Here is a 23,913-nt window from a genome sequence, read left to right as displayed (position 1 = left end):
CATTAGAAAAAGGTTCTTCCCCCAGAGGGTGGTGGACACTGGAACAGGCTCCCCAGGGAGGTGTCACAGCCCCAAGCCTGACAGTGTTCAAGAAGAGACTGGACAAGCCCTCAGACACATGGTGTGGACTGTGGGGTTGTCATATGCAGGGACAGGAGCTGGACTCGATGACCCTCGTGGGTTCCTTCCAACTCAGGACATTTTACGATTCTAGAATTCTGCGTTTTCTAGCCTTTCTGATCTGAAATGGGCTGGCCGGGATGCCTTCCCCGGCACCCGCGGGCTCCCTTGGCAGGGAATGTGGATCTGTCATTGCAGAGCTGGAGCTGCTCCCTCCACCTGGGGATAATTACACGCCGCTTCCTCTCCAGCTGCCGGGGGCCTGGACAGAGAGCGGGGAAATCTCATGTGAGGCGCTTGTAAAAGCCACAGCCCGTCCCTCGCTGCCTTGGCCCTTTTTGCCATGGAGGGAAGAGCTGGCTGAGCCTCCCTCCCCGCGGGACGCACCCGCTGCCCTCCGAAGTCCCCTGCTGCAAGGCAACCCGGGAGATCTGCCGTGGGGATTTTAAACTGCGGCCGGGCACAGGACGGCAGCTACGAGTTTTGAGAAAACTCTATTAGAGCTTTTGATTATGTGTAAGAAAAAAAAAAAATTCTTTCCGTTCCTCAGCTATGTGGTTGGCTAAACTTACTTCCCTGGGATACATCAGAGTTTGATCTTTAAGAAATGATATCTAAAAAGCCCACGTGTAAAAACTTAACTGTTCCGGCGACAGGATCGTAATCTGCCTTTGATCCCTTACACTGCTGAACCACAATTCTATCTGTTGCCCAAGGACTGCAGGAAATATTCACAGGCTTATGCAAATTTCTAGAAGAGCGAATGTTTTTTGGGGCTGGGAGTTGAGGGGGGAGATGGTTCTTGGTGCAACTCTCAGTTTCTGGACTGCAGCTGAATAGCTGGGCAGTCCTGCTGCTCTCCTGTGTCACCCCGCTGCCAGTTCCCACGGCTTCTACCCCTCGCTGCTCGCAGCCCAGTTGTGCAAGCCTGGAGCAGCAAGATTTTTCCGGAGCTCTTATGTACACTGGTGGCATTTACAAGCAGAGTCTGCGAGCTGGGTCCTTTGGCTGAGTTTTTCTCCAAACACCCACAGCGACTGCAATGTTCATGTTTTGCCTCTAAATCCCCATGACTTTTGCTGGTTGTGGGATATTTGCACAGGGGTGGGTGAATCTGACAGTAAGGGACAAAACAATTTCTTTGGGAACCTTGAGGGGAGCCGAGGCTGCGCCAGTGCCTAACCAAGGCAGGACGCAGGGACAACACAGCAGAGTTACAGCCTGCAGCTGTGGAGCTGTCAGACAGGACTTCAATTTTGTGTAAAATGTGAATTTTCCTCTTTCCCAGACTTGTAGAAGAATATTCAAACCCTTGTAAAGGGACAGGTTGGGTGTAGTGTGGGACTACATCCGTCACTGCATTTGCAACAACTCTGCTTTACATTCAAAGGCTGGCTGAGGGTAGCAGATCCTGCTAACAAAATGAAAATAGATATTCTTTGATCCCCTCCCCATTCTTTACTTTTTTTTTTTTTTTTTTTTTTTTCTGGTGTGCAAGCCAAGTGACATGACACTGGACTTCGGTACGTCACCTGATTTGCTTTAATTTGCATGCTGAAGAAATCTGCCAAAAGGGCAGGATGAGCCCTCCATCACCCAGCCGTCCTGGCCAGGCTCCCCTGGCAGCTGTGCCGTGCCAAGGGAGGCTGCGCTGCATCCAGATCACAGCCCGGCATTTTTCGTAAGCCATGTGTGTGGAGCTGTGCACACACCAGCATGTGGGGCAGCCCTGCCTCAGCTGGGCATGGGTTTGTTTTGCTGTTTCTGTTTGATTTTTTCACCTCGGTGATAATTCTTAGCCAATGCGTGATCTCTGCTCTGTGTACTTTACTACTCCTTGTGATAACCAAAATCCGGCCCTGAACTTTTTCACTACAAAGGAAACAAGAACTTTGCCCTGTCGGCTGTTCACAGGGTGTCCGGCAGTGCCGCAGCCTTTTCTCACGTGCAAAAAAGCCTCAAAGCCTGTGGAAATCAAGGTTACGCTGATGGCAGAGCGCTTACTAGTTTTTCACCAGTGTGGGTAGAGATCAGGTGCTTTGACCTGACAGGAGATTTCTGATGTCAACCTCCTCTTAAAAAAGAGAAGGTGCCCAACCAGTGGAAACAAACCTATGCATGCCAGCATCTCCAATAACGTGCTGTATATGGCTCAAAGTGCAACCCGTGACGGGCAAGTGCTGAAACATTAACCAGACCTTGGGAAACCGTCTGTAGTCGCCGCTCGGTGCCCGTGCCATTGATCCCAGGAGCAGGGAACAAGGGCTGCACTGGGTGTTGTGTGCAGGGTGGTGCGGGAGCAATAAAAAGGTACGAGCTTCCTCGTGCGGGGCAGTGTGGGAGCTGGGAGAGGCTGAGCGCTTAAATCTTGGTGTCTGGCTCTTGTCGAATTGTTGTGGCACACAACGTGGTGGTGGTGGTGGTGTGAGGCCACCCTTCCGCGTGCTCTCCCACATTAGCAGGTTTAACCTCGCCTGCGGGTGAAACTCCTAAGCCTTTCCCTGCCCCCAAATGAGGCTTGTGGGAAGAACAGGTATCATTTACGACTTGCCTTGCAGTGGCAAGGCAAAAGAGAAACGCTAGAGATGCTTCTGGATCCATACCTCACATGGTTTGGATCTGGGTGGTGGTTTGGTTTGGTTTGTTTTTTGACACTGGTGAGCTGTCCTGGAGATCAGGCGAGGAGATATGAGGATCCATAAAGCGTTTCTGAGCACATGAGTGTTGTAACCACATCACTGCTCCCTGAGCTCAGCTGACTCGGGAGACCAGTAAACATCTCCCGCTGCCTGGGTAGGTGACAGCACATAAATCTTCAGAGCACTCTGAGGAATAACAAGTCTTTCGCAACTTTTCCTTTGAACTCTGAAGGAGTTATGCTTGTATGATGGATAGTGGCGGTGCCTGGCTGTACTCCGAGGGCAGCACAGCTCCTGAGTCCCTTGCAGAAGTTTTATCCTCACCCGGAGGAAGGGTAGAGCCAAGCTGTGTTCCAGTGCTGATGTTCACAGCTCTACAAGCTGTCCTTTCCAAACACCAGCACCTCCAGCAAGGTGCTTGCATCTGTCTTGCGTGCTTGGCATCAGGCCAAAAGCCATTCCTATAGTGTCTGCTTGTACAATATACATGTATAATGTTAACTTGCCTGATTCCCACTGTGGGTTTCTCCACAGCCACTACCGCGTATTTGTGTCTTGTCAGTGGGTCAGCTTTGAGAGCTGCTTCTTCCATTAGGGCTCAGAGTGAGTTTACCTGGCTGCATGCTCCCGTTCAAGAGCAGCAAAGTGGCACCTTGCCCTGCTCATCCTGAATCATTGCTACCTGGCAAGGGTTTGGGAACTGTGAGATCATATTTTATGGTAGTATATTACAGCTGCAGAAAGAGCGTCAAATTTGGGGTTTATATCAAAAGACTAATTCTTGGTCAGGACGATCAAGTCTTTAGGTATAGGACTTTGCCTTCACAGCTCTTTGTAAAGTAATTGCTCTCCTAGTAGTGGTAAACAAAAGGACATGCTCATTTATGATGCTTTAAATCATACAATTCATTTTCAAAGACAAATGAAATTGTAGCGGAGAGCTCTGGAGCAGGGCTCCTTCCTGGATTGTAAACACTGCAAGACAGAAACCATCAATATTTGCACAGCGTTCAGCCCAGCCCAGCGCAGCTTCTTTAGTTGGGGCTTTGGAAGTGCGCTAATAGGGATGTTAAATCACGCTGAATACCTTCTTAGGATATTTACAATATAACAATAACCATGCATGCCCGTGCCCAGGACTGTGGATTGGGACTGTGCAGCACCAGAACCAGAAAACCCAGGGTGAGGCCAAGCATTGCAATACAGCCCCCTGCTCATTCCCCTGCTCATCACATGTGCGCTGTGGTGGCTGGAACCTTTTCAGGTGCTGTCAATATTCATCAGAAGCAACTTCTCAGAAGGAGCCACGCGAGAGTGTGTTACTGTGTGAGCTGTCACCAAGGACTGTGTACTGAAACGGCAGGGGGAAAAAAAAGGCATTAAAAATACCATTGCCATGTTGCCCTCTGGGCTTACACCAATGTGACATAAAGAACTAGACTTCTGCAGTTTCATGTTTCCTTGACCTTTTGAGAAAGGAAGAAAAAAATGCATCCAAATTCTGCTCCCAGTTATAATACTGAAAGTCCAGAGCAAATATAAGACACTGGCTCCTGAGATGTGAGAGCAGAATTTCATGTTGTCTACTGAAAAACTCAGAGAGAGAGAGCAAGCTGAGGTGTAAAGATAACTGAAGACAAGCTGGATGAGTTGAAAGCTAAACTTCTGTCCCAGTTGAGTGTAATTATTGGTGTTTAAGGATATTCATCCATCCTACTCTGGTGGGATTTCTGACTTGGCATCAGTGCAAGGTAAAGCAGAAGACACGTGGCTCCTACAAAACAAGGGTTCTCTTACCGCATGAGCAGGGGATGCACCATGAGGGGAAGCTCCCAGACAGCGGCACCTCTGCTGTGACTTGGCTGACAGACCCTGGCAGTGGGGCTGAGGCAAATGCATGTGGCAGGGATGCTGTGACAGCACCTGCATCGCGCTTGCTTAACACTTGGGACAGCCTTGGACCATCAGCGTCAAGCTGACACATTCTACTTGACATGAAAACATTTCCAGTTAAAAATAATCTCAGAATATAGTTATATTGGCTCATGCAACTATTGACAAACAAAATCTGCTTGGGTTACACGTTAACGACAAACTCTGCATGCTTCAACAGGTTTCCTTTGTTTTGGCTGGGCTTCCTGATTTTATTCCCCACCTTCTACTAAGAAATATTTTACCTCGGAGAGGACAAATACGGAGGGTGGGCTGCTTCCACCTGAAATCTCAGCATTGCCTGGGAGAAGCTAAATGACACGAATCATTGCAATGAATGTGGTACAGCACACAAGTAGCTTTTTTTCCTCTTTTGTATACAAGCACAAGGCTATTAAGCAAAGGACGAGAAACGCGTGGAGTACAGCATGGTTTGCTAACCATGGCTGGGTTCCCAGGTCCATGTGCATTCTTGCAGACAGGCCGCAGTTGTCGTGACGCTATTGCCGGGAGAGATGTAAACAAAAGGAAACCTCTCCTTGTCGGTTGAAGCACTAGGTTAGTAACAAAAAGAGTACTTCATGCTCTTTCAGATTGATACACGCTATCTGTTTATCAAAGATGCTATGTGTAGTCATACGGCTTCATTGACGTAAGTCACCAGTTTTTACATTTCTTTAAATCACATCAGTATTTACTGTCGTGAGTCAGGGCAGTGAGCAAGGTCGTAGGATCCTCTCATATAGGATCATGACTTAAAATTCAGGTGTTTTAGTCATAGCTCTTCTGGGTTCACTTGGAGATTGACAAACAGACATGTTTCCATTGAAGCCGCTAAAGGTTCACCTTTATGCCTTGACCAAATTTCACAGCTGGCAATTAGCCTGGGGTGAATTCTCCTTTCTCTCCCAGCATCACAAATTCAACTATATAACTTCTCTAAAAATCCTACACAGATGTTTATGCTGGATTAAAACAGTTGCTAGCAAGATGAAAACAAGACTCACCCTTTCAAACTCTTCTTTCTCACCATGACAACTTACTTCATGGAAGTAACAGCCATGAACTGACCTGGATTACTTTTGGGTCACGTTATTTGTGTTCAATCCCTGCCACGTTCCTCTAGAGTTGGCATCATTTCAGTGGCGTGTGACAAAGCCCTGCACCGTCCAAGCCACAGTGTTGCCCAGGGACCTGCATCTCCCCTGCCCTCAGCTGGGGACCCAGGGGCTCCTTGGGAGCACGATGCTGCTCCGGCACATCCTGTACATCCTGGTTACGGTGGCACCGATGCACTGGGAAGGGATGTCAGATATTTAGAAACTATTTAAGGAAACATTGCTCCAAGATGGGAAGGAATCTCCCCCTTCAGCTGTTGCTATGGATTGCGACAGCAAACACTTTGGTCACGGATGAACTTGTTGCAGCTCTAATGGTGGTATCCAGGCTCTTCTGCCAAGTCGCTCTCCTTCTCCTTGCTTTTCTCCTTCCCTAGGGCCACCAGTGGCGCTCCCTGTTTTGGCTTCTGGTACCATGGCCCTTGTTCTCAGGGCTCATTTCACCCAGGTAACACAGCACGGAAAAATTGCTCTCACGGTTTTGGTGCATCACCTGTGAGCTGCCTGACCGGTACCAATTTTTTCCTTTTCACTGTCAATTATTGTGTGGAGAGATGAGGTATGACATAAGCTAAAGTGCATCAGTTATCTCCATCTATTCCCCTTAGGCCTAGCATAGCTGTGATTTGCCAGAAACATCTACCAATTGAAGAAGTTTTAGTATTGGTTTATTTTCAGGTGGTAGAAAAGTTTTCTTCCTAAGAGTGGCAAAATGACTGGAGCACAGTGAGTTATTATTACAAACACTTATTAAAAAAAAAAAAAAGAAAAAACAAAAAGAAAAACCAACTTGCTATAAGATGACAAGCAAGAGCCCAGCTCATGCAACGCATTAACGTCTCAGTGCTACGTACTTTGTGGAGCACATGGCGCAGTTGAAGAGCAGGGACGATCACAGTTCTGGTGCCAGGGCTGCTGCAATCCAGCACTGAACACACACTCACCGAGTGATTCCAGGCAGCAGTTTTGGGCTCTGATAGCCAGTATAGTAGGAAAAAGCAAGCCATACTATCTTAAGGACATGACTTTGATAATTCTCTAGTTAAAAACCAGGGAAAAGTGATAGGTTGGGCATTCCCACAGGGGAACTAGGTTAGTTACATTGGAAGGGGTTACCTTTTGCTATTTAATGTCTCGGCTCCCTAGTTACCATCTCCAAACTAAGATGTTTGCCTCAGTACACATTTGTTTACCCAGGTGACTTATCTTACCTCCGTGAGACATTTGATACCCATAAAACATCCATCACGCTCTGTTCTACTGCTTTTCTTTAACTCCAGGTGGGGCCTGTCCCTTTCCCCAAATTTTTGACAGTGCTGAAATGTGGTGGTGCAGGTCGGGGGCCAGGCACTGTTTGCCTTCTCTATGGGCTCCGCAACACTCCTGTATTTCTCCTCTTTGAAAAGAACTAGCAAAATCCATAACTGCTTCCATTCTCCTTGGCTAAAAGCGACGAAAAGCCTGGCACCCCACCATGGGGATTGTTCAGCACAACGTTGATATGATGAAGGCGTCTGCACCAGGAGTTGCCCATAATAGGTGGCAGCAATGTCACAGCTCAGCTTGTTTTTTAATATATCTCTCTTTTTTTTTTTCTCCTTTCATGTGTTGTTCTTTTTTTTTTTCCCCCTGGGCGAAGCGCAACCAGGGAGGTGATGACTTACCTGCCACAGCTCGGTAGATCGCAATCTGGAACTGGCAGAGTGTTAACACAATGCCCCAGCAGAGCTTTTCTGTCTCTAATTTCTACAATTATGTTGTTACCAGATCAGTGAAGAGAACCATGAAAAACACAATTACCAGGAAGCCGTGTTCCCTTCCTTGTCCCTTTGTCTCGCTGCGGATCAGCTGCGTGACTCACAGAGCAATAGAGGACCCGCTGTATTCGCCCGCGCTACCGAAAAGGGTGCTGCCCGCCGATGGGACCCGAGCGTGGGAAAGCCTGACCGTCAGTCATGTCATGTTTTGCAGCCGGCATCCGAATGCATCCTGATGAATCGAGTGACACCAGCTACCTGCTCCTGCTCCAACAGCGGCCGAGCAGCAGCGTCGAAGAGGGGCTGTAAAAACCTTCCCGCCGTGTACAAAAACACGGGGAAGGGAAGATGGTTGTGGATGAGCTTGCCGTGGCAGGACAGCAATTTTTCTTTTTTAGGTCGCTGACGTAGCATCGGACTAAAGTGAAAGGGGATGAGTATGTTTTGACTGCGGGTGCTGGTCCCGGGTTTGCCCAGTGCATCACAGGCTGGTGGGGCTGACCCGACCCCCTTATGTGACGCATGGCGGGAAAGGAGAACTTGGCTTCTTGATTGCACTCCAAATCATGTACAAACCTAAGACTCCAACGACAAATGCCAATAGCAGCAAAGCAGCCATTATTTTTTTTTTTCATTACTTGGTATGAAAAATGTCAGCTGAAAGTCAACACCAACTCTCAACAGATCTGATAGGCGAGCAAGCTCCAAACTGACAGTTGAAATGCGTTATTTGCCTATTGCGTGCTGCAAAAATAAATGTTTAGCAGGAGAGAACAGACTTTGGCAAACAAACTGACAACAAACCATGCTTGTGGGGAAGGCTCATGATTTCATTTGGAAGAGAACATTCAGTCTAAATAGGGGTAAAGTTTACCTTAAGCATGCATGAAAGGCAGGGCTATGAGCCATGGTTTGGACTTCTTCATTCTTCTGCCGGAGAACAGCTTGAAACGTATCTGCTATTTTACAGCCTCTGATCTGTTCTCATTACAAAAAAGACACCGTCCACCCCAGAAAGGTTTTTAAATAATAAAACTTTTTTTTTTTTTTTCCATCCCTGACATATCAGTTTATCAGTGAGCCACGAGAACACAAATTCCAGCAGATGAAGAGAAATCCCTTCATCTTGGTGGTAATAAACCTTTAAGCAGAAGTTTCCCGCCCTGTAGATCCCTGGCACAAATCTTTCAGATCTTCCTGCGCTGAGGGTCTAAATATGGGTAAAAGGTACGTGGTGTGGCACTGGCATGCTATTAGGCTCTACAGACTGAATCAGGATCTGATTAAATGCTGGTATAGCCATGAACATCATCATTTGGGACATATGGGATCTGGTCACCGTCTTTATTTCACGTACTGGGAAAAACCCAGTCTGGAAGCAAGACTCCGGTGCAGGGAGCCAGCTATCCCTGCCAGGGATCTCTTTCACCAGCCCTGTTTCAGCCGTCACCAGAGATAAGCGCAAGATGAAGGGAACGAGCGAGGGGAGAAGACAAAAATCAGGCTGGGGGTTTCTCACTGCTGCTTTTTTGAAGTCACCAGCGTAACTGCAGACATCTTCAGCAAGGCCTGGCCGGGCTCCCTGCAGAAGCGCCTTTGAAGATGTTGCTAAGGCTCAAGGCCTCGATCACGGCAACATTTACTCCTGCGAGTAACTAACTCGGTGCAGATGAGCACTTGCAGGGCGCTCAGCGGGACCCTTCGTACGAGACTGCGCAGGATCGGTCCTAAGCAACGAGCGCTTGAAGAGAAACGTTCTGCTTCTCGTGCTTTTATCCTTGACCACATCAAATGAAATGCCTTGGCAGCTCTGGGAGGACGAGTTTGCATTGAAAATCCACAGCTCTTACAAGCAGTGCATTAATTATTTTATTAATTTGCTCTTTTTTACATTATGGGAAACATTCATCTATTTACATTTTCCTGTCCACACACAAACTAGATAGATAATCCTAAGGAAACCCGAATTGTTAAGCCGTAAAAACACTCTCCTCTGTCTAAAGGCTTTCAAATTGGTGTCTTTGTTTCAAATCAAAAACATGTTTAAAATCACATTTGGGAATGCAGGTAGGCCAGTGATTTACATTCCACTTAAAATATGCATTTGCCCATTTTCCTTAAAAAAAAAACCAAACCAAAAAGACAATAAATCCACAAAGATACAGGTTAAATTAAAGTTATAGTGCACATCAAAGCATTAAGGGAACACCAATAAATAAACTGAAATATATTACAAATAAATTATTTCTATTTAGCTTTTCAAGTATTAAAAATCTTTAATCCATTTCTTCATCTTTCTTTACAAAAAGGTTATGGTAATTTTACGGAAACATCTGCAAAAAATATAATAAATATATTTTTTTTAACTTTAAAGCAGGAGACAAAACCAACCTTTTCTAAAATTTCTCCCAAGGAAAAAAAGAAGCAATACTTTAGTACCAAAGTGAAACAGAATATAGGCATGTTTAATATACACTGGGCAGGTTAGACTAAAAACAAATAGTTACAAATTAGACTGAAACAGATGATAGAGCAAATATACTAGCATTAGTGTGAGTAAATGAGTCAAGTGGTTAACTAGTGGCATTCTAGGGGCAGAAATATTCTAAATTCTATTTCCCAGTCTTCACTGTTTTTTTTAAAATTTTGCTAAAAAACTAATGAAACGTTATAATACCCTCTCCAGTGCCAAATGAACCAGCAGGCATTCAGCTAAGAATATATTCATTTAAAATAGATATGAAAAATATTCTATGATATACAAATACAATACTTTGTGATGTACGAGACTAGATAGTCTTCACTTTTCGCTGTTTTAGGGGGGAACTTGCTGGATGTAAATTTCTGTAGCCACTCGTCAACCAAAGTCTTAACTCATCTTTCATAAAACGTTCACAAAACTAAATAAGTCTGCAACACAGTACTGAATGTGGACTCTCACCTGGCTACTGCTTTGAATATTTCAGTACAAATGAGTTCCAAATAATTAATACTCCTTATGACTATATATGCTCAGAAGTGGCAGTTGGCACTATTAAATACTGCAAACACGGTGATGTTTCGTTGCTGCTAAAAGTTAAACGCAGTGTTTCAAAACTAGCAAACACACTGGTATTCAAACGCTTAGAGGGTCAAACCTTTCGAAGCTCCTGTAACACAAAGCACTCTAGGGTTACAATGGATTTCTGATTACTCTAGTTAAAAGTCTTTTATATATTAAATTATTAGCCCTTATCTTGTAAACCACAGCAGTAAATATTTGTGCCCTGTTTATAAAGACATAGCTCAGATATCAATGGCTTTGAGAGGTAGCAAATTCTCTAGTGGTTTTAGTATGCTCTCATGAAAATACCTGGTGCCAGAACCTATTACCTCTCCTATTTTCTTGAATAAAATTAAATTAGCACCTGGCTATGATGTCGTAGGAAAAGAAGCTGTCTGGCATGATCCCGATGGAGAGTTTTAGCAAGAGCTTAACTTTCTGATGACAACTTTAAATGCTTTTTTTTAAGCGCGAGCTGCAGAACCGCGCCACCCGTGCGGCGGGGCGCTTCACGGGTCGGACCGTCCGCAGGCTGGCGTGTGGCGATGGATGGGCCCGGTGCCCATGGATGGGCCCTGTGCCCATGGATGGGCCCGGTGCCCCTCCGCGGCGGGGCCACCGCTGCCCCTGCTCCCCTCGGGAGCAGAAAGCAGCCCGCCTTCCCCCTCGCACACCCACGCGGCCGGGGTGAGGAGTGCGCGGGGACCAGCGGAAGGGTCCGGAAAGCACCGCCATGGAGCTGGGCAGACCCCGGGGGGCCGCGCAGCGCTACCCCTGCCCCGCACCGGCCCCGGCATCCCGACCGGCTGACGCGAATTCTGGTTCCAGCAGCGCACGGCAGTGCAGGACGCCTGGGCGCAAACGACACGCACACGCTCGCAACGGGCTCTCGGCAACATGCCTTGGCGTAGCTTTCCTAACGTTGGCACAAAGGGTGTCCGCGGCGGCGTGGTCAGCGTCGTTCCCTGTCACGGAGGTTTGGGGACAAGGTCCTGCCTCAGCTGCGGGTGGACAGACAGGCAGGGGCTGACCCCTCACGCTCCTCTCCAGCCCTGCTGCCTGACATTCCGCCCCCCTGGCATTAACAAGATACTTGGGATGCATATTTTTCATGACTGCAAAACAATGATGGAAGCCAGAGCTGGAAGGCTCATCGTGAAAAAAAAAAAAAAATTAAGTTCATATTGATCCCGTAACTTGTGAAAAATGCTTTATTGTTCTTCTTCAAATGGGTGTTTTATACTATTAAGAGGAGGCAGAATTAGAAACTTAATCCTAGATATGGCCCGTTTGGTGATAAGCGGTCTGAACTGTAGCATACAACTGGCTGTGGATTGAGCAAAGCAAGCCTGGCCTGGTAAAGCAGCAGAGGCTCCATGTACAGCAATTCGCCTACAGGTGTCCGTGTGTGGCTGCGTGGACGTGTGAGATCGGATGGTCCCACCGAGATTAAGACATCAACAAAACCAAGCTTTTTTTCTTTTTTCTTTTTTTTCTGTTTTTTTTTTTTTTTAACCAATATAATCCATACAATACAATACAAGAGGAATTGACAATACAGTACAATTTTAAAAATTCTTAATACTTGGACAAGAAAATCCTTCTTTTATATTATCTCTTCAACTGTCATTGCTTCTTATCTCCTTCCTTTTCACTCTTTTATTGCCTTTCAAAATAGATTATTTCCCTGGAAGATCAAATTTACAATCTTCTGCTGATTGAAATGTTTAAGTAGTGATTGATGAAATAAAAATGAGGCAGTTTGTGCAGCTGTGAGTGTGCAGGTATCTTTCCACAGGATCTTTTCTATCCCTTGCCATCTCACCTGTGGCATACACTTCCACTTTTTCACCCCTCAGAGCTGTGTTATTTCTCCCCCCCCACCCCCCGCCCCAGCCCCCTCCCCTTGTGTGACTCCTTAAATTCAGGTGAGAAGGTGTGATTCGGAGGTTTAGAATAAAGTGCGCCATCTGCTTTAAAAAAAACAGTAATAAAAAGAAGGGAACCCGAGTCATAGCTCCTTTCATCTTTTGTGAGGAAGACGGCAGAGTCCAAAAGGATCACCCTGCATGACTGAAATTTCCAAAGTCCCCTACAGTTTGATATTGCTGTACACCGGGTAACAGACTAGCTTTAGGTCAACTAAAGATGAGTAAGTTAAACGGAGCATCTACTGTACAGGTGCGCAGGTGTGTGGAAGTCTGAGCGCCGCGTTTTATTTGTTTCGAACAGAAACAAAAAAAAAAAAGGATCGTACTTGTTTACATGAGGCAAAGTGGCAGCATCAGTACATGTGACAAAGCATCGTGATGACATGGGCGAACCTTCAGAAAGCAAGGGTGGTTAGAGGACATCTCTCGGAGGACCGACAACTACGCCACGGCAGTGGAGTTCACTGGGAACATCGGGGCGGCTGTGTACAGAGAGAGGGAAGGGGGAGGAGGCGGGTAGAGAGTGAGAGAGAGAGGAGGAGGAGGTACAAATACTTTGTGGTGACCTTGAGCAGGAGCCTAGAGGGGCAGATTATACATGAGGCTTGTCTTGCCAGAGAGAGTCCTCCCGGTTGGATCCCTTCATAGCCTGGTCTGGGCTTCGGGGATGTATATCTCAATGCTTTCGGCGCTCTCGGTAGCTGAGTTCTGGCGGACCGATGCAGCGCGCTTGGCAGCCATCAGCCGTTTCCGGGCCTCTTGACGCTGCGAGCTTTCCAGAGAGCGTTCTCGTATGAGTGGCACCTGACCTTTCGATGGCTTCTTTGGCACTGGAGGAGGGACCCTTCTCTCCTGATCAAAGCAGAAGGTTAATGGCATTATACAGCTTCTCAGGGAAAGGGGGGAAAAGCTAGGATACGTCAGTAGTTAGAACACACATTTTACCTACGGTTTGTTAGCTCTTATCTGCCTTTCTGTCTTCAGTCAACTGGCTTTTGTGCTCAGGGGTTCATAACCATGGGGCAAGGGCAAAGGGGAGGGGAGGGCCGGCCGCAGTGCCACTTCTCCTCGGGGACGCTGCCAGGGCCCAGGCCCCCCCACCGCTACCCCCCGCGTGCGGCTCCCCGGGGCCGGGGCAGGGATCCAGGCGTCTCCTCCCGGTGACAGGGACTGGAGAGGAGAACATCTCGGAGGCTGCCTCCCGCCGCCAGCCCCATCTCCTGCGGCCGGGGAGCGAGCGCCGCTCTGGGCAGGGCCCCTCCGGAGAGCCCCAGCTCCTGGGACACCCCTCTTCTCTAGGTGCCCTGGCCACACGGACATACCGTGGCTTTGGCGTTCCCAAATGCAGGTGGGAACTAGCTGCCTGTAGCTGGTGCATCAGAATAAATTTTTTTTTGTTGTTTTAAATCTGTTTTGTAGCGGCTTAATGACTGCTGAAAAATCCCACACTTTGGGTCTTACTGTGCAAGCTCATAAACTCCAGCCTCCTGCTAAATAGGCATGACAAGCAACAATCAGCTAGAAATAGAAAAAAGCTGGTAGGAAAAATGTAAAAACCATTAAGAGAACATACATTAATCATCACAGTGGCAGCTAGCTCCAGATACGTGATCAACGAGGAGGACTTTTATGTATATCCTGGTGCACGTAGACACACACACACACATACACAAAAAAACCCCAACAAAAAAGAAACCCTCAGAGAGGCATCTCTCCCAAAAAAGAAAAGTGTATTCAGGTCTGAATTTCAGGCGGCTACAAAGACTTTGTCAAGTTAATTAGATTGTCTTTTAAGTTACATCTCCTTCCAACTGTGAACATGGTCTCTGAGCGAAGGGATTTTATAGCACTACAAAGGTCCCATTCTGGCCTTTCGTTTCCTCCCATGCTGCTCACAACAGCTTCCATGGCTTGAAATATAAAGGTGCTTAGTTACACTTATTCATACTTGGCTTTTTCTCTCCGTCCAAGGATTAATCTATGCTGCTTAAAAAAGGCCTAGTGGCAAAGGCCAAAGGCAACTGCAATTATCAATTCCACAGAAAGTTTTTTCTTCTTCTTTTTTTTTTTTTTTTAATACTTTTGAAGGAAGGAGATGATCTGTTTCATCTAGAATCATGGACAAATGCTGTTGCAACAGGAAGACAGTCAGTGTAACTTTAAAACCTTCACCTTCCTACTGTAGGTCCCTCTCCCCAGTACTACTTAACTTCTTTTAACCTGTTATGGTCTTCTTTTTATTGGAATCTCTTTGAAATTTTTTTCAGAAGCAAAGAAAAGGCACACTTTTTTAAAGAAAGCTCTTGTTTCTTACTGCTGCAATTGCAACCACTCAGCCTACCCGCTTTACTGTAAAAGCTAATGAAAAACCATATACCAGTGTTTCTGTGCATGCATGTTTGACAGATTGAACTTCCTTTTCTGATAGATACTGAAAAAAAAAAAGAAGATAAGAAAATGACTTGCCTTCAGTGCCTTGGGCTAGGAAAACACATTCCCATTAATTCCCCTACAAAATATACTAGATATGCATAAATAGTGTGAACATGGCACTCCTAAGTCAAGAATGAGTATTTAGTCTTGATCGGAGGAGAAGGGAGAGTGCCACCAGCACAGCTTTTGCAAGTTTCCTGCTGCAAGATTAATGTGGTTTGATACTGTTGTAGTTATTTGTCCAAAAGAAAACACAGCTTTGGTCATCAGCAGCCAGCTGACCATAAATAAGTTGGGGCAGCCTGGACTCCTGTCTGAGCCACTGTACCTATAAATCACATTCCCCCTCCTTCTGTTGACCCTACCTGTTGGATCTATTCACTGGTATCACACCAGCCACAGTGGAAATTCAGCCATCCAATTACCTACCTATAGGAGTGCGACATTAGACCGTTGATTCCTCTAGGAAAGGGTCTATCTTTTTAAGGATTTCCTGAAACATTTGTGTATTTTGGCTCACCCAAGTGCTATTTGTCTCGATGCGAATAGTGAGGAGAAAAATAAAGCAATGGTGCCAAATGAGAATGGAAAGTGAAATGTGACTCACACTTGGAGATGTGGTAGTTTTTCAGGGTGACAGAAGAAGACTACATTTAAAAAAAAAAGACAAAAGCTCCAGATGATTTTTATGCTACTTTGGGTAAACAACACTACCAGCAAAGTGAACCTGGTTATGAAATCACTCATTTAAAAAAACCCCAAAATGAACAAAAAACCCAAATAAACAAATGGAAGAAAGAAAGAAAAAAAAAGATGTAGAAGTTCTTTCGAGTAACATTTTGGAAGGCATATTTTTGATATCACTCTGTTTGTAATCTGTTACCAAAGTCAGTGATGGTTACAGTGCTTCCCTAGTTTTTTCAGTAACACAACCTAGAACTCTTGCTATATGCAATAATATGAACCGCAAATGTGATTTATTTAATTTTAAGAATCAATATATAAGGCAGTTCCTTCCAACGATTGATCGTCTCATATGATTAAATGTAAAGCTTAACAAAGTACCACATTCCCATTATCCGATTCACAAAGACAGATTTGGTTTAAAAATATGCCTGAAACATATTACAGATAATATCCCAGATGATTATTATGTAAACATTGTTAATACAATGAAATTAATTTGATATGAGCTTCATTTCACATTTTAATGTCAACGCTGTAACACAGAGGCCTATTTAATCTGTCCGGTATTTGTGCAGGGTTTTAAATGAAGCATACAAAATCTACAATGTTCTACCTTCTTGTCATGAGGATCCATCTGTTTCCAATTATTGGCCTTTAACTGATGAAGTTCATCAAATTTCATACTAATATTTTCTATGGACAACTGCAGCATATCCCAAAACCCTGCTAAATCCTGGGAGGTCGGCCGTGGATGTGCATTAGGATTCTGTACAACAGAAAAAAAAAAAAAAACAACGCATGTGGTTTAGTACCTCTTAATGTGAAGCATTTGTGCAAGTGGTTACGAATCTTGCTAGCGAAGCAGTTTCAGCAGATCCAAGCGATGGGCAAGACACGGAGGGAGAAACAAAGCAGGGTGCTACTTACCGGCGGGGGGATTTTGCGAGGTGTTTGGCTCGGTCTCGAGCCGCGCTGCCCCTGCAAGCCCCAGCTCACCGAAGGCAGCGGCTGCCCGCCATGGGTCACGGGGAAATGGCAGGTGGCAGGTCCCCTGTGGCGGGATCTGCCTAGGGATGCTCTTGGTCACAAGTGGTGATGTCCTAACCACACTGAAATTAATTGCCAGCCTTCTCTTCACTTTCATGAGGAAGGATTCCCTGCCACGTTCACACTTGTTAAAATACAGATACCTGTGCAAACGCGCATTTGCTGCTTGTGCATATAGTGATATACCAACGTGTGAATGCTTTTTTCACACTCCGAGAGTCTAAAAGCTATAAAAATACATAATTTCAAGTAAAATTGCCTCTCATAAACCTCAGGTCAATTTCTTCATGTCTTTTTCTTTACAAGAATTACCACTGCAGGGTGAAAAGCTCAGAAGGGAACATGCAGAAGCACAGTAATCCTATTTCTACAGGCACATTTTTGGCAAGAGTGAGACTGGGACGCAGGTGGGGAGCGTTGCTTTGCGTGTGCTTAACTCAGTCCCATTCATCGACCCCAGAGCACTGCTCAGAACAGCACACCTGGATCATTAGCACTGCACAGGACAGAGGCTGGTGACCCAAGAGGTCCTGTGCTGCCTTCTGTCCTTTCTGTGCAGCCCAGCTCTGAGCTTTTTGTGTGTGCAGCGGACATACATGAAGTTGTCCCTGGTCTCCTGGCAAAGTTCGTATGAGGGAAACCTTTCTACAGGATGTATATCTGTATGCTGGTTCTCAATTGAAATGCTTCAAATAAAATGAGGTGTTGCATAAACCCACTTCAAACATGCTTTTCCATAAATGCTGAGCAGTCACTATGGCAATCTGAGTCAGAAAAGCTCCATGGATCCTGTGGCCTCATAAGATTATATTGATACGTTGTTATTAACAAATAAATAATTACTAGGCCCCTGCAAGTTGTTTTACATGGCTCAAGTTTTACTCTAAGTTTTCTCCCTCACCAGAAGCAATAAACTCAAGAGAGTCCATTTCTTGCCTTCAGAAATTTCTAAGCATTTGTGCTTTTTGCAGCAACACTGGCAAATGATTTTGATAAGATGATTATACCCGGATTCCTCGTTTTTCAGGGCTTGACACTAGCAGGTTGCCCAGTTGTAGGCCTTTATTTACAAAGATGTACAATCAGAATGTTTTTTCAATTTTTACATTAAGAATTGGAAGGCTTATTCAGACACAGCCAATTTCTGTTGCATTTGTCCACTCAGGCAGATTTTAGTTTGCGGCTTGATTTTCAGAGTTGCATTAACTGAAGTGGACGATGGTCACACCACTCCAGTGAGTATTACAGTTTGCCTTCCCCTCCCTATTCTATGCTGACAGACCATATTGCTCTATTCTTTCTGGGCTTCTAGCAATTTATGCTAAAATTGGGAAAGAAATGTATTGTATCTACTATGCAAGGATGATTGTTAACTAAGAAGCTTGAAAATTTTTATAAGTGCTGGCATTATTGAGAATACTGCTTTCGATACATGGTGTGAAATGTATTTTTACTTATCAACACGAACATCATTCTGATTCTACTGCTACTAAAAGCATAAAAATACCAAATAATAATAATAGTGGTAGCATATACCAGTTACATACAGTAATAACAGTGATAACATACTGGCTCTTTGCTTCTTTACCCTTTTAGTGCTCTGGAAAATGACTTACACTGTTGGAGTTGCGGAACATGAGGCACCAACTTTCAGTGTCTGATTTCCTGGTATTTCTGTCTTGCTGAATGCAAGCAGGATTGGGATTATGTGGGAAAACCCCAATCATGAGACTTCTGGTCCCCCCTGAAAGACCCCAAGGAGGCACCCACACATCTCTGTGCCCACGTGAAGGTCAAGGCACAGATCCTTGCTGCTCTGAACTCAGTAGCAGAATCTTGGTGATATTTCACCCAAAGCTTTCTGCCTGACTTTGTTTTAAGGATCTCAAGCTATTGTGAAGCTCATGCTGACTCCACCAAGTTTGACAGTTACTCCCAAATTCATATCAAGGCCTTTACTGGAAAAATTACTGTGTTAGTCGGGAAAGCTGTCTAGATTAGGTATGATTATTCACAAGGTTAGTAAAAGGCACACAACAGTGTCTAGCAGAAAAGTTACATACCAGGTTTTCTTCGCACAGTTCTCTGAACTGGTAAAATTTCTGGGCCATGAGAAGCTGGGCACTGCCCACTGCAGTTCGAATTTTCCCTAGAACTGAGAGAAAAAGACACATAAGTCACGATGCTTTATTTGCTGCCGGCAACTAGAAGCCTATAAGAAGAGAGGTGAAAGCTGTGCAACAGTCAGCTCTGGCTTTCAAAAAGCATGTTATCTTTCAGGCATGGATTAGAGAGAAAGTGATATATCTGAGGCCAGATCTGCACCAGGCAAAGGCAAACTGCAAGGTCTCCCAGGGCAGCTTGCATTGGCAAAAATACGCATCTGTTGCTGCAGTGTACTCCCATCCCTCCAGTACGACCAGTTCCAACCAGCGAAGAGCACTTCCGTGGTAGTATAAATACAGCTAATCAAAAGCTTTTCCAGCCTTTATAGAAAGGTCTCCAGAAATTATACCTCTTGCCAACACTGTGACCCTGGCTCAGCCTTTGAATGCAAACCCAGCTCCCTGCACAAGGACATGTCAAGAAAGCAGCTACCAATTTGTTTGAGACTTTCAATGCTCAGGATAAAACCCCCACAACTATGCTTTATGCACTGTCTTTAAATAAACAGGTTGGTGTCATGGATGTATCTGGCTCATCATTAATTTTCCTTCTCAGCTGAAGCAACTTACTATCTCCCAATTCCTTGGTTAAACATTGATTTTAAGTTTGATTTCATTTAAGAAAATAAATAATTACCACTTCATTAATGAAAAACATGAATGGCAGCCGCCATGTCACAGTTTTCACTATTATTTCTACTCATAGATATTTGCATTGTTCCACCCTTCATATAAACACAGCAACCATTTCATGCCAAATTTACTGTCTGGATACATGAGGCAGGTGAGCGAGGAACAGGAAAAACAAAGAGATGAAGTGACCTGCTCAAGGTGAGCGAATTGTTGGCAGAGCCTAGAAGAGATGCTAGCTGCAAGCTGCCGTTCTCTGTACCATCCCTTGGGCACAGTCACTTTTTGCATAAAACCTAACACAATGTTAGCAGAGCTCCACTGGGAAAATACTGCTAAGTGTTTTGACTTACCACAATGAAAAAGAAATAAACAGATAAATAAATAAATGCAACTTTGCTATAACTCCTTCTGACAACATTTTTAGGGTCTCACGGTCCTGTGACCGGCCGCAGGGCATGTCAGCAGCTTGCGACCAGAATGCCACCACGTGGTGTTTGGTAAGAGAAAGGCCCCTCCAAGGGATTCACTTGCATAGCCACATGCTAAGCAGACATAAATACTCGTGGTGAACTGAAACCAGACACACAGTAGTATAAAATCTGCATTCTGCTCCTTCAAGGCAAAAGGATTTTCCTCCAGCAGCCTTAAAGCTCTCTCTTTAAGACTGCTAAGGGAAAACTGGGATGTGGAGTTCATTTATACTTTAGACATACAGAGGGAAAAAAAAGGGAGGGGGAGGGGGAGAGAGTAGTTTCAGATTTTTTTCAGAAACTATAGGAAAGGGCTCTGTGAACACACACAGAGCCCAGACTTTCATTTCGTTCCCAGAACTCGGCTCAGCACTGCCAGGAAATAGCCATGAGCTGGAAGATTCACTAAGCAGAATATTTTCAGCATATTGCGCAGGGAGTTTTGCACACAACTCTCATTATTGTTAGCAAGGCTTGCGTGTCTAATTCTATGCGCACGGTGCTGAAAACGGACCCCTTGGTGTGTCTAGTCATTTATGCAACCCAATATGCAAACCACTCAACTGAAAGGATTCTTCAATAGTAGGAGGAGCTACTCCCGGAGCTTTCATGTGGTTCCCATTGTTATGAAAACTCTTCCCACTGAGTATATTTGGGAACAGCTGCCTCATCTGGAGCTCGGCCACTCTGACGCTTCCCAAGACTTGAGAAGGGGAGAAAAAATGATTTCTTGACTCCTTGGGACAAAAAAAAAAAAAAAAAAAGACAAGGCGGGCTCTTCCTGGAAACCTGCACCACCCCCGTTGGAAATCACATCCCAAGCAGGAAGAAATGTAAATACACCTTGTTGGTGATGGATGGGAAATGTGCCCTTTTCTTTGAGGGAAGAAGAGCTTAACATTCAGAGATCTCAGCAGAGGGAAAAGGAAGTCCTTGTCCTTGGCTGCCTAGCGACTGGTGATTTGCCTGAAAACCATCATCCCAGCTGACTGTGGGATGCATGCTGATGCTGGGCTCCATTGTTGCCACTTCGGCTGCAGCCCCGGCTGTATCTAGTCAAGTGTCACTGATTCCTCGCCCCTCAAAAGCAAGCGGTCTGTTAATGAGCAACCAGTCAACAACCAACTCCGTCAGGGAAGTTAGCAAAAAAAACCCAAAACAAAACAGACAAAGCATGTAAAAGACTGAAAAGAATCTCTCCAGAAGGCAGAAGGTCTTATCAATAGTTTTGTCTTCAAACTCACACGTTGCTTTTAGTGTTTCAAGGCAGAGTGCTCGTTTCGCTTACTCGGTTAAAACCTCCCGTAACAAAGAGAAAGGCCAAGATGTAGTAAAAAACCCCAGAAAGTAAAAATAGACCAATACTTTCTGAGGAGAAAAATCTTGTGAGGTTTGAAGCCCAGGACCAAGAAAATAAGTGGAACCACAAAGATAATGCTCAAAGAATTAGAGAAATCTTTAACAGCTAGGGAGATGGGGTACAGGAGGAAAACATATAAACATTCAAATTGATGTGCTCAGCTAATAGGATACAAACAAAATGTATAAAACGAAGCAACAACAAAAAATACCAACCCATCAAGATGCAATCATAGCAGACTTAAACACCTATATAATGTTATTCATGTCTGCTTTCTATTCCATACAGGGTTATACAGCACACTCAGCACTGTTGGATCTGAATGCCTTCCAGTAATGCATTAAGCGACATTATTAACATCCATCATATGCTTTGCTGTCACCCTTTCCCCAGGGGGAGAAGTGTATCTACTGCAGTGCTCCGTTTTTATAGTTTGATTTTTTCCTTTTTTTCCCCCCACCCCTTGATTTAACCTCTCTTCCCTGTAAATCCAGTTCTCTCCTGTGATGACAGTTACATCTGTTCTCGAAGAACTGCTTTGGTATAGCTATTTTGATATAATTCATCTATTGTGGAGTGCCTCCTCACTATTATTTTTCTTGACTAGGGGTTGCAGCATGTTATTCTAGGATAGACACATGCCAGTGAATTTCCTTGTGTCTCTAACCTTGCAACCTGTTCTCCTTTTAAAATATTCTTAAATAATAAACTTAGACTACATGCTGTTCAAGCAATAAGTTCTTGCTTCTCTTGGTTCTGAGAATCACACAGGACCTACTTTGGGATTGCGGAGCTCTGTGTATCTTCTCCCTCTCCCCACATTTTTATGAGAAAAGAAATGAAACAACAACAACAATAAAATAATTTCAAACACAAGCAAAGGATTGGTAATATTGTTGTCTGCTCTACCTTGGAAGGAGACTGTGTGTGCAACAAGGATAACAAAATATAAGAAAACAACAACAAAATCACCTGAAGTGCTGTGAAAAGTCATCACATAGAAGCCACGGGAGTTTTGAGGCACAGCAGCACTATTTGGCCTTAAAATCACCAACTGATCTCTTTGCATTTCAGCTTTGACAGGCCCCAGGGTCTAACAAGTGACAAAGGAGGCACTTTAGGACTGAGACTATCAAATGCCCTTAATGTGAAAACACCTGGCTGGGAGGCAGGGGCAAGCAAGGGAACAGAAAACCGACTTGCTCGTTGCCCGAGGAGCAAGTGGCAGGAACAATAGCCGAAATTACAGGGACACAGCTTGACATTTGCGTTGCAGATGTTGGCTGGGCACTGTGCATATGAAGCAATCCTGCCATAGAGCTGTCACAATCCATTTCCAAACCAGGATGGACCAGCGTTTTAGTCTATTCATGGTGACAGACCTACATTTAAATAACGCTAAGCATGACAAAAGCCAGGAAATTCAAAGTTAAAGCTACTGCTCATGTCTTAAGCTCGGCTATTAAGGAGAAAATAGCCAAATGGAGCAAGCTATGGCAGGGGCAGTCCTTGCTTTGAGTCATATTTACTTACAGGAGTGATCTCATTGAAATTAATAGGGCTGTCTGCTGAGTAAATGCTGTTCACTGGGAGCAAAGCAGTTTCCATGTGTTCTCTGACTTACTCGGCTTTTATTAGAACACTTGACATTTTTTCCCTAACTATATCGTTTTGTTGCTTGCTGATTTCTCTTCTTTCCTTGCTAGCCTTTGGACACTGACAGGGCTTCTAGCCTGGAGCTGGCTTTCCTTAGAGAAGCCCTCACAGACCGAGAAAAGTCCCTTCTGGGGAGAGAAGAAAACCAGCACAAGAAAAGGACGAGTCGGGCATGCGGCCAGAGGCCCGTAGCCAGGGGGATTCCAGCAGGACTCGGCCACACGTCAGGCTGGGGACCATCCCTCTGCACGGCCTCCGAGTGGCAGGGACCAGGACAGGGACCAGGACAGCTTGAGGAAACTCTGCTGAGGACTGGAAAAAGTTTCTCCTTGCTCATGGCTGAGTGTGAACTCAAAGGTCTCCTTTTCTTTTGCCATGCACAAACTGTCTCAAAAAGAATGTATTTTCCTTAACTTTCTTCTTTTGTGCCTAGCCTTTGCCTTTTAAAGTTTTCCTTTGAAACAATCAAACCAAACCAAAACAGCAGAAAGTGTGCAAACATTGCGTAATTTGCCAGAACTGGCTGAATTTGCAGAGACTCTGGTCCTAAGCAGCGAGGTTACTGCAGATTTGAGGTCAACCTTTGTTCGCAGACTAGCCCAGAGGAGTATAATGTACACAGCAAGACAGTTATAATGACATGTCTTGTCAGAGCCTTGGTTTTCTATTTTAGTTTTTACTTGATTGGCCTGTCTTGTCTCGCCACTAAACCCACATTACACCTGACTTGTGGTGAATCAGGCCCACTGTTTGCTTCCAATGGTTACCTTCGTATCGCAGCGACGTTACAACCCCAGGTGAAAGAGAAATCTTTCTTAAGGGAGGCAAAATGAAGCCTTCTGGTTCTTCCGGAAAGGTTAATGCCCCACGTGAAATAAAAACAACAGCAAAGAAAATCCAGCGAAAGCCAGGCCGAGGCGGT

At 45.0% G+C, this 23,913-nt stretch overlaps 1 protein-coding gene across 2 annotated transcripts in view; it reads right to left on the bottom strand.

Annotated features, from left to right (window-relative positions):
• Positions 1-13,182: 13,182 nt before the first annotated feature.
• The window catches only part of DLGAP1 (DLG associated protein 1), a 146,828-nt gene continuing 136,097 nt past the window's right edge, over positions 13,183-23,913 (bottom strand). For both annotated transcript variants that reach the window (XM_065627725.1, XM_065627727.1), the window contains exons 8-10: positions 18,771-18,862; positions 16,274-16,426; positions 13,183-13,392 (exon numbers count right to left, since the gene is read on the bottom strand). In XM_065627725.1, coding sequence (XP_065483797.1) covers positions 13,183-13,392; positions 16,274-16,426; positions 18,771-18,862 — 455 coding nt within the window. The remainder of the gene's footprint in view (positions 13,393-16,273; positions 16,427-18,770; positions 18,863-23,913) is intronic.

Source organism: Caloenas nicobarica, chromosome 2, assembly GCF_036013445.1.
Source record: "Caloenas nicobarica isolate bCalNic1 chromosome 2, bCalNic1.hap1, whole genome shotgun sequence".
NCBI lineage: Eukaryota > Metazoa > Chordata > Aves > Columbiformes > Columbidae > Caloenas > Caloenas nicobarica.
Note: the sequence above shows the minus strand (reverse complement) of the source record. Positions and strands in the feature narration are given on the sequence as shown.